At 43.6% G+C, this 10,843-nt stretch overlaps 1 protein-coding gene across 6 annotated transcripts in view; it reads left to right on the forward strand.

Moving 5' to 3' along the window:
* Window positions 1-10,843, forward strand: part of LOC147024217 (E3 ubiquitin ligase RNF157-like) — a 226,821-nt gene that overhangs the window by 123,493 nt on the left and 92,485 nt on the right. For all 6 annotated transcript variants that reach the window (XM_085883910.1, XM_085883908.1, XM_085883911.1 and 3 more), the window contains one exon: window positions 3,614-3,661. In XM_085883910.1, coding sequence (XP_085740036.1) covers window positions 3,614-3,661 — 48 coding nt within the window. The remainder of the gene's footprint in view (window positions 1-3,613; window positions 3,662-10,843) is intronic.

Genomic DNA, 10,843 nt, shown 5'->3' on the forward strand with positions numbered 1-10,843 from the left:
TCCGTGGTAATATAGGCTGTGTGGCCGTGGCCTCATGTAGAAATGTGGGGAGTGGGGAGAGGGGGTGTAAATTCTCGATGTAAATGTGTATCGTGTAGCGCCACACGGTGGTGATGGCAGAGGGTATTACAATTTGAAATTTCCTTTGACTACAAAATGTTACTTATTCACGTTTTTCTTCCCACGCAGCGCCGGGTAAATCTGCTCGTGATAAATATGGCAGAGCATTGAACAATGCAGAGTATATGGATACTCTGGAGTATATATAGATTAAACTTGATCTGAGAACCAGTAATGGACTTACTCACTCACCCATCACAAACATTAGAATAGCCTTTTGCATTCGTTTTTAGCTTGCGAGGCTAACAAGTCACCCAATAAATTCCCACATCCATGTACGTCGAATGCAAAATACATTGCTAATGGGTCATACGTCTAATCATTATTACTCTTAATTAATTTATAGGTGAATTCATAAAATACCCATCTCACACAGACAGATCTCCTTTACAAGGAATAGAAAGAAAGAAAAGTAAACCACTTCACAACAACAGGGAGGCACAGATAGACACTGGATGAAGAGACCACACAAATGATTAAAAAAAACATATTGTACCGGTTCTAAGAACTCAGACGCCAAGGCAATTGCACACAACATAGAGCGGTTCCCGAGGTAGTTGTTTTGTTGTTACTTGTTACAGATAGGTTCCTTCCCTTTTGTCTTATTAGTTACAAAGGGAATATGCATTGTGAGGGATGAGGTCGGTTTTTCCCCCCATTCTTCCCCATTTTCTTCTCTCCACACAAATCTCTCGTCACATGACCGAGCACACGCTGCTAACAGCCTAATTTTCATATGCGTGCCAAAACCTCTTTGAATCTGTGTGCCACAACCAAACTGCCATCTTCACCACAATTCTCACACAATTCCAGCAATAACCTCCCTGCCTGCTTCAAATACACACCAGACTTTATTTTCATTCAAACAGCACCATTCAAGCTCGTCTTTCCAGTCTTCTTCCATGATCCGCGTCGCGCTCATCCAATAACGACGCTTTGACTCCACAACCGCATCAACCTCATTCATCTCACCACTACCCACCACCTTCCTGCACCCCGGGACCATCATCTTGCTTCGCCCACGGCCACCTTTGACTCACGATTGGACCCAAGCCCAGCACCATTACAACAGGAGCCTTTTACACAAAGGCACAAGTGGGTACTTGCCATTCCTTCATGTTCCTCCAACAGTGGGGACCACCTTGATCTAGAGCAAGCCACTTGCGTCCCTTCACAAGTGTTCGAGAGACAGATGGGGACCACTGCATGTCAACCCCATGTGGAGTCGGGAGCTGATATGTGTGGTGCAGTCGGAGGACAACTTGGGGGCGGTTCCAGCACAGCAACCTCACGGGGAGAGTGATGTCACCTCAGAGCCCACCTGGACCAATGCGCACGACATGTTCTGAGGAAAGAGGGCAGCATGTGACCCCGGTTCCCAGAGACCACTCCCACTAGAGGCAAGGATTGACCCTTGATTCCTCCAACCCCCCCCCCCCCCCCGTTCACCATATGGGCCAAGCTCCAAGTCATACGGGCACAGTATTTGGCGGAGGCGAAATCAGCAACCATAAATGCTGGATAGTTCTTACACAATCTTTCTCTCTTTTCCGACGACTCGTCTACTGTATATTCACAAGAGTTATCAGCAAAGGCAAAGCCCAAACAACCACTCTTTTTACAGTGACCACTGACTCGCACCCTGTCTTTCTCACTCTTTGCACTGGCACTGCATCTTACTCGTACCTTTTCAACATTCATCCAGACACCTCCCCACCCCCATTTTCTTTATCACCCCCATCCTTACCTTCCCTGCATTATGGACGAGCACATACATCCCTGCATGTATGTGCCGTGTAAGCCAGAGGTCACCAATGCCTCAATGTATAATTCTTGATAGAATCAATGTATAATTCTGCTCTTTGTCTCTTTATGACAAGAAAGTGTCACTGTATGTCTTTTGCTCCAACACACAGCTACTGTATGTCCCTGCTGTACGAATACCCCCTGTGAATAAACCCCTTGTCTTCACTGTGCAACTTGCTTTTCCTCATGCTCCTTTATAAATAAACCAATGTCAGTTCAGTTCAACCTGCTTGTAGTGTCCTTTCCTCTATTGGTCCAGCACAGTCTGCAGTATGATTAGATGGGAAGTTTTATCCCATGTGATTTGCTCTCATTTGCCAGAGTGCACTCACTGTGAGTGGAGGAGGCCAACGGGCCAACCACATACCTCGTGGTTGCAGCAGGTTGATCGGCATCTCTAAGAGATGTAGATGGGCCAGGCATCTGCCTGGGGGATAGCCACATGGAGGCCCCTGGAGTACTGGCAGAAAGTGGACACAGCGACGTCGCACTGCTCCTGTGCATGCTCCCAAACCTGACCTGACCTGACTCACTGTATCACGAGGCAGTAATCCGATTGTGCACTGAGGGCACAAAACTTGGTTAATTTAGTCAGCTTCTTCGCTAAACGGTGTGAGACAGACAACACGATTAGAGTTGACAAGTTAATTTACATTCATGGTTGCAAACACACCGGGCAGCAGAGTTATCTACGGCGTGTCAGCCTCCAGGGCTGGCGATTCAGAAGGAACCCAAGTACTTCCCCTCTTGGCAAACCTCGAACCCAGGTTCCATAACAATATGATTACTCATCTCTAAGTTGATCATAACCCACATTCAATGTAAAAAATAAAGTTTTGATCCAATAGGACAATAAAATGTCATGGTTATATTGAACAACTCTGTCAAACTGTGGCAAAGGCCAATTGTGTGCACTAGTGTGAGGCCATACACCTTTCAGCACACCTCACTCTATGGGCAGTGTGGGCAAACATACATTCAGGAACTGACACGGATGACTTTGACCTAATCCACATTCAGGGTACAAAATAAGCTTATAGTTACACTCGACAACTTTGTTGAACTGTGTTTAAGGCTACTTGGTGTAAATATTAAAGTAGTCCATACAGTGGTACTATATTAAAGTTGGTCTGCCTGCAGACTCACTGACTGATACACACACACACACACACACACACACACACACACACACACACACACACACACACACACACACACACCACACCACACCACACACAATCCTAGACAGGTCACCACTCCAACACAGGATAGCAAGCTGGCACTCATTTTACCAACCTCGGAAGGATGACAGGCAGAGTCAACCCCACTTGGTATTAATTCAACAGCCAAGTGGGATTTGAATTCAGGATCCTAGGAGCCCAAGCCCATCACCCGAACTATTAAGCCAACACCAGGCATCATGACACCATGTCAATTACAGTACTCTCTCCCGTCCCTTTTGGAACGGAAGAGGGTTGATCATTGGGTTGAAGGCTGAGTACTCGGGAAGTTAAATAATAATGACATTAAAATTTTTCAACGATACATTTTTGGAACACAATCCTCAAATTGGAAATTCGGCTTTTGGAATCGACTTTGCAGCAGTACTTTCTGGCTAAGTGAAAATAAGTACTTAAGGCATTGTCTTGCCCTCATGTGATGGCTGTCCTGCGGTTTGTCTGTGCAGCATGGAGATGGCACATACTCTGCAAAACCTCTCAAGCAGAAGCAAGTGGTAAGTGCACCCAATTATACAATACTTGCACATGCTGAAGAATTTTGACAGGTTCGCCATTCACAATTTATATCTTTGTCTGCTTGATAAAGATTGTTAAAAATATGCGAAATATATATTTGTATCACATTGAATATACCTCTGACAAGAACTAATTACAAGACAAACCCAAAGGCAGATTCAAATTCGGCTCATACACCAACTTGTAAGTCAACCGCAAAAGTTTTTACTGCTACTTACAAAGCTTCTTCACCAGTATCTGTCTGACGATTTTGTCAATTTATTCCCATAGAGAAACTTCATGATAACCTTAAAAAACAAAAAATTACAGGACATAATATTGTCCCAGGCTTCTGGACTATTTTTTTTTTCGATATCATAAGGGTCAATAAATTTCTTCTTTGTTTCATCATCGTCATTAATGGCCTGCCCCAATTAGTATGCCCTATTGAGGGTGTTGCTGCCAAAGCAGCTTCTTTGGAAATTAAATACATTGGGGTGGTTTGCTCATGCTTTCCCTGCTGTGTCAGGATTTATAGCTACAACCACAAAAATATAATACAGAAGCTCAGCCAATTGAGCAAATTCAGAATTCCATCAGGCAAAGTGTGTCTTCTAAAATATTGCAAAAGTTTCTGTTTTACTTTTACATGGACAAGCCTTCGCTGTCAGTCATCCACAGTAATAGTTTACAAGACCTTTGGTCACCAATTGACTTTTTATTGAGACATTTAAGGAGAAACTAGAAAGCATCTGAAAATGCAAAGCCTGTCCGCGTCCTCTTTGTATTTGGATTTCTTCTTCTTCCATATGCTAAACATACAAAAATAGCTAAAAAAAACAAACAAACAAAATACATTAGAAAGCATCTGAAAATGCAAAGCATGTCTATGTCCGCTTTGTACTCGGATTTTTTCTTCTTACATAAGCCAACCATACAAAAACAGCGAACGGAAAAAAAAACAAAAAACTAGAAAACATCTGAAAATGCAAAGCCCATCTGCTTTGAATTCGGATTTCTTCTTCTTACATCTGCTAAATGGTACATTTGAGCTTTTGCCAAACATTTTAATTGTCTTCTCCATATTGTCATTATAACGCTTTGTGGAAAATTTGATGGCAAAAGCTCAAATGGTAAAAAAAAAAGTTACGGCTTCCAAAAGCTCAAATGATAATTAAAATTTCAGGTCAATTGGTTGAAAATTGATAATTTTCTGTGACGCTGACCATTGACGTTTAACCAAGTTATTTATTCGTCTTCTCCATATCTTCGTAATTAAGTTTTTATTGACAAAAGCTCAAATGATAAAATTTCAGGTCAATTGTATGAAAATTGACCATTTTATGTCATGCTGACCTTTGTCCTTTTGACCTATCACATTATTAATTTGTCTTCTCCATATTCTCATAATATAGTTTTGTTGAAAGTTCGATGACAAAAGCTCAAATGGTAAAAAAAATTTACCACCCGGACAGATGCGTGCGCGCGCGCGCGCGCGCACACACACACACACGATTGCGAAACCCCATCTTCCGGCTGTGTAGGGCACAACTGTACAAGCAAATAAACATGGAAGTGTGAATAAACCGGAGGCGGTGCATCTTGCACTGTACACAAACTGAAAGAGCCTCTTGTCATGCAAACCATTCACATGTCAAAACAGCAAAATCGATCGGGTTGATTTTTGGTGAAACAATTCAATGAAGCAATATGCAAATTTTGTTCAAATTTTGAGTCAACTGGATGAAAATCAACGATTTTATGTAATCTTGACCTTTGACCTTTTTTTTTTTTGCATACATTGTCGAGGCTCGAATGAGAGCTAACACACAATGCACAGCAAGGGGGGGGGGGGCATGGGACAAGAGGGACGGGAGAGGGAAGGACAAAACAGTGGGGAACAGAGACATTAGGAGATCTGTGGAAGGGAGAGAGATGGGGCGGGAAACACGGGGAATACAAGATGGACATTACAGGGACTTTCAGGAAGAAAAGCAGGGAAATTGAAGAAGGTAGGATTGGGGTGGATTAACGGGGGTAGAAAAGATCGAGGTTTTGGATGGGGGAAGATAAGAGGTGGTGGTGGACAGCTGTTTTGAAAGCCTGGAGGGAAGAATGCGAATGAATAGAATGAGGGAGTTTATTCCAAAGGCGGGGAAAAAAAGGAATGAAAGAGTGAAGGTGAGCAGTGATTCATGATTTTGGTCGTTTTACCAGAAGGAGATTGTTGGCGGACCTTGAGCACCCTGCGGAAATATGGTGGGGACATTTCGCAGACAGAGCAGGGGGGGGGGCGAGACCAGAGAGGAGAGGGTAGTAGACAGAAAGACCACCGACCTGCCTGTGGTGAGAGAGTGAGAGGTCCAAAGACTCAGCCTCATCCTAGATCCTAAATACCTTGGTTTCCACAGCATGAAGCTGAGAAAGGTGAGAGGCAGAAGCACAAGCTACAGAGGGGAGAGCAGCACTCCATCTGGCTGCAGATTAAAGCTTTGTATGTGGTCAGGAGCTCAGGTGGGCTGAAGAAAGACTTTGCACAATGGAGGATTCCCAGTCGGCGACTAGCTTTGGAGGCCAGGTTGGAAATGTGGCTTTCCCAGGAAAGATCGTGGTAGACAGTGAGACCCAGAAGCTTGAATGAAAGGACTTCCTCCAGAGGATTGTTGAGAAAGTAGATGGGAGGGGGGGGGTTCCAAACGGTCCTTTCGGAGAGACAGTGAGAGTGTGAGATTTGTCAGGATTGAAAGACATGTTCCACGTGTTGGACCAGTTTGTAATTTCATCCAGATCTTCAGAGGGAGAAGAAGCTGCGGCTTGCTGGTCTGAGGGATGATAGATGTTACAACAGGGGGTGGAGTCATCAGCAAAGAGATAAAGAGGATTTTCCAGAGAGTCACAGAGATCAGTGATGAAAACTAGAAAACGAAAAGGTCCCAGAATGCTGCCTTGAGGAACTCCAGCCTGGACAGGAAGAGAGGATGAGAGAACCTCATTTAGGGCCACACGTTGGCTGCGACAGGAGAGGAAGTCTGCGAGCCATGAGTGGAGATGGCCTTGGATACCATAGGAAGAGAGTTTGGTGAGCAGGGCATGGTTCCAGACCATGTCAAAACCACGCGATATGTCTGGGGATATGGATCTGATTTAATGTCTGGCATTGAGGACCTCCATCCATTGTTGGGAGAGCAGAAGCAGCATATCCAGGGTAGAGTGACCTGGTCTGAAACGAAATTGATGATCGGAACTCAAGCCATTGGAGAAGAGGAAAGATTTAATATCTGAAGCGATGATGGATTCCATAACCTTCCTGATGATTGTGAGAATGCTGATTGGTCTGTAGTTGTGGGGATCTGTTTTAGCACCTTTTTTATGCAGGGCAGTGATGTTTGCTAATTTTACAAGCAGATGGCAGATGACCTTGAGCAAATGAGACGGTTAGTAGAACAGAGAGAGAGGGTGTGCAAGAGCAGAGGAGCAGGTTTTTCGGACATGAGGGCTGATGCCGTCTGGACCAGTTGCAGAATCTGAGTTGAGGTTTGACAGCAAGCTCTCCACTTTGTCAGAAGAAAAGGACACAGAGTCCAGGGATGGGTCAGGAAGTTGACTGATTCAGTCAGTCCCAATGAGTCACAGAAGTCTTTTGCTGAAGTGCCATGGCAAGTGAGAGAGGTATCCACACCCAGCCAACTGGCCTGATGACAATTGATGTCCTCACATATGAGGAAGAGAGAGTTTGGATGAGAGGATAGAAGTTAGTCCATGTTTTCGGATAGTGAGGTGTAAATGGAGTCATCACTGTTTGGTGCACGGTACAGCACACATATAAACTTGAGGTGGGAGTGGAGGGGAAGCCGTAGCCAGAGGTATTCCTGGGGGTGTGGGGGAGTGAGGGCAGTGCATGGAGAGTGAGGAATTGAGTCTTTGATGAAGAGAGCACCTCCTCCACCAGGACGAGGCTCAGGTCTGTCATACTGGAGGAGTGAGTAACCAGGAGAGATACTAGGGAGTGAGAGACGTCTTGAGTGAGGAAAGTTTCTGTATGGCAGATTATGTCTGGTTTGTCCGTAGCAACCTGTATGGAAAGATTTGTCAGGTTTGACCGAAGGCCCCAGATATTTGAGGTCCACACTGTTCATTAAGAGGGAGGGGAGGAAGCTTTGGGTGCAGGGGGGGGGAGGGTAGGACAAGGGAGGAGAGGGGGGAGGGAGGTAAGGAGAGTTGTTGAAAGAGTGTGGGGGATTGCAGAGGAGCTTGTGGAGAGGGGCGGATGAGGAGGAGAAAAGGCTCTGTGCTGCTGGGTTGAGGTTTAGTGGAAAGTAATAAGAGAGGGGGCAGAAGGCAGTTGAGGATTTGAGGAGGTCGAGTGATGAGATGGAGGAGAGAGAGCTGGAGGAGAGAGGGCAGGCGAACGAGGAAGCTTTGTAGATGAGAGGGGGGCAACTTTGAGAAGGGTGAGTGAGGGGGTGAATGGTGGGACAAGGGGGAGTGGGGAGATTTGAGGGAGAAAGGTGATGGGGGAGTTTTTGAGAAAGGTGAGAGGGAAGCTTGGAAGGGGAAGAGTGTGACAGTTGCTTTGAGAGGGAGGGGTGAGAGGAGTGAATTGGCATTGAAGTTGGAAAAAAATGACGATTGCTGGAAAAAGGAACATACATAGCAAACTGTGTTTTTTTTTAATTTTTATTTCAGAAATGCGATGAAAGACATTTCTTGAGAGATGTAATAAGGGCAAATTAAGAGAATGGAGAGAAGAAAAGTTGTCACAGTTGGAATTATTTTGACAAGGTATGAAGGAGAGGTCGAATTGAGAGCAGTCTGTTGAAAAGGAAGAAAAGTAGTGAATTATGATACAGTAATGAGAACCACACGTGTGAAAGAGGAAGACGAAGCATTATAAGAGACTGTTTTTTGGGGTTTTTTTGATAGAGATTGCATAAGATTAGGTAAAAGAAAGGTTGAAGAAAAGATCGTGAGGTGAATGGTGAATTTGGATCGGTAAACCCAGAGGGTGTAAACAGGTCACGTGGTTGTGGGAGAACTACGGGAGTATAGCTGCGGAGTATAGTTGCGCAACCACGGTTGCGGGAGTATATGTAAAAGTGAATTTATTTATTACTATTATTATTTTATAAATAACGATTGCGTAAGATTCTGAAAAGGAAAGTTTTAAGTAAAATCGTGGAGGTGTATGGGGAATTTGGATCGGTAAATGCAGAGTGAAGCTGATGGGTAGATGTAAAGTAACAGGAAGAGGGTGGAGAGAGACACGTGCTTTCAGGAGGTGTATAGTTTGGAAGGATACAAGGAAGATTATTATTATTTTTGATGGATTTTTGAAGATTAGATAATATTGGAGAGTGGGAGGTTGTAGGAAGAAATCGTGATGGTAATGGTAAGAGTGGGTCAGCTCAAATAGAAGAAAGATGGTCTGCCAGCAGGAGGAGGAAGTATAATAATCGGTACTCATGGGTATGGGGGAAGAAAAGGTTGTTGTTTTTTTGTTTGTTTGTTTTTAAATTTAAGACAAGAAACAGAGTGTGTAGTTTGGGGAGGATAGGTGGGGGGTGGCGTTGGGAAAAGTAGGGAAAATAGGAATTGATGGTAATCGGGAGAGAATACAAATAACCGATTGCACACCGAGACAGGAAGGACGAGTAGGCCTCAAGGAGCCCGATAAGACAAGGTCGACTAAAACTCACAAAATAGCACGATTTTTGGAAAAAAACAAACAAATTAGGAACACAGTAACCATGTAGGTGAGCAAATAAACAGTTAAAACATGACAAATAATGACCGGAAACTAAATTTTGAGAAAGTCGGCAGAGACCCCTGAGAGAAGCTGCCGTCGCTCCAAACCCAGACCGGAAGTCCTTTGGACTTGTTGCCCAAATCATTAATTTGTCTTCTCCATATTTTCATAATAAAGCTTTGTTGAAAATTTGATGACAAAAGCTCAAATGGTAAAAAAAGGTTACAGCCTGGACAGACACACAGATAGATAGACAGACAGACACACAGAGAAGTCATTGCGGAACCACGTCTCCACTACAAGGATGACGGGCTAAAAATGAACCACAGTGAATTAGTTGATTAAACAACCTAAAATTTTTGCTTGAAATATGTTGACATCAGTATTTGGAGCCGTAATAATAGAGTAACCATTTGTATTGCCATCATGATTGTGTTCATAAGGCCAGAATTAAAAACAAGATTTGTCTCAATTTATTTTGGGGACCGATTTCACCTCTGTAAAGAAAAATATTCTTTACTTTATTAAGTGACCTGAAGGCACGAATCAGTTTTCATTTGAAAAATTTATCTGGCATGTTCTGTCAAATAAAAAGTGTCATAATTATACTGTGAACAAGAATAGCACTCATTGGAGCATATACCTCCACCAGACTGAACAGTTTACATTTGGTATCCCATTTGTAGGCTGGATCTGCATCCGTACCGTAACTAAAATATAACGAGGTTGTTCTTGCCACCTACCAAACTCATCCACCAACTTTCGTCGTAATCCGTTCACAACTCTTTGAAATGTAATTTTTGGCCCAACCTCTTAATGGTGAAGAATCACTTGAAAAAATTATGGGATCCAGATCCGGATCTTCACCAAAGTCAAATAATTTCGTCCTTGTCACACACCAAACCTATTCACCATGTTTCATCCGAATCCGTCAATAACTTTTAAAGATATCCTTCTCGCAGACAGACAAACAAACAACAAAGATGTTGTGCATAGCACGATACTTACAAAATTCAAATCAACAAAATGCTTCGAGGTTTTGATTGGTGGTCTAATTCAACATGCAAATTCTGTACAAACTAGCACAGTACCCACCCGAAGGGTTTGCACATTACTTGTTGAAAAGAGGATGCTCTGTGTATTGCAAGAAAACTATGGGTGTTTGAGTGGTGTGTGTCTAAAGGGTCTAAGGCAGTAATTTTCACTATTTTTTTTAGAGGGGGCCACTTTAGCTGATAAAACATCAGTATGACAGCCACCACACCGCCTGCAGGATTCTACGATGGCTGCTGTTAGGCCCTGCCCCTACATACTCTTCCTCGTTGTGGTTAACTGGGCTGCAAGCATCATAGTTTGTGTAGTGCCATCTCCTGATATAGTAATGTTACTTTTATGCTTGGCATTGGAACACTCATTTGAAACCATTGGGTCGTTT

This window comes from Eptatretus burgeri, chromosome 6 (genome assembly GCF_056783735.1).
Source record: "Eptatretus burgeri isolate ZD-2024b chromosome 6, Ebu_testis_v1, whole genome shotgun sequence".
NCBI lineage: Eukaryota > Metazoa > Chordata > Myxini > Myxiniformes > Myxinidae > Eptatretus > Eptatretus burgeri.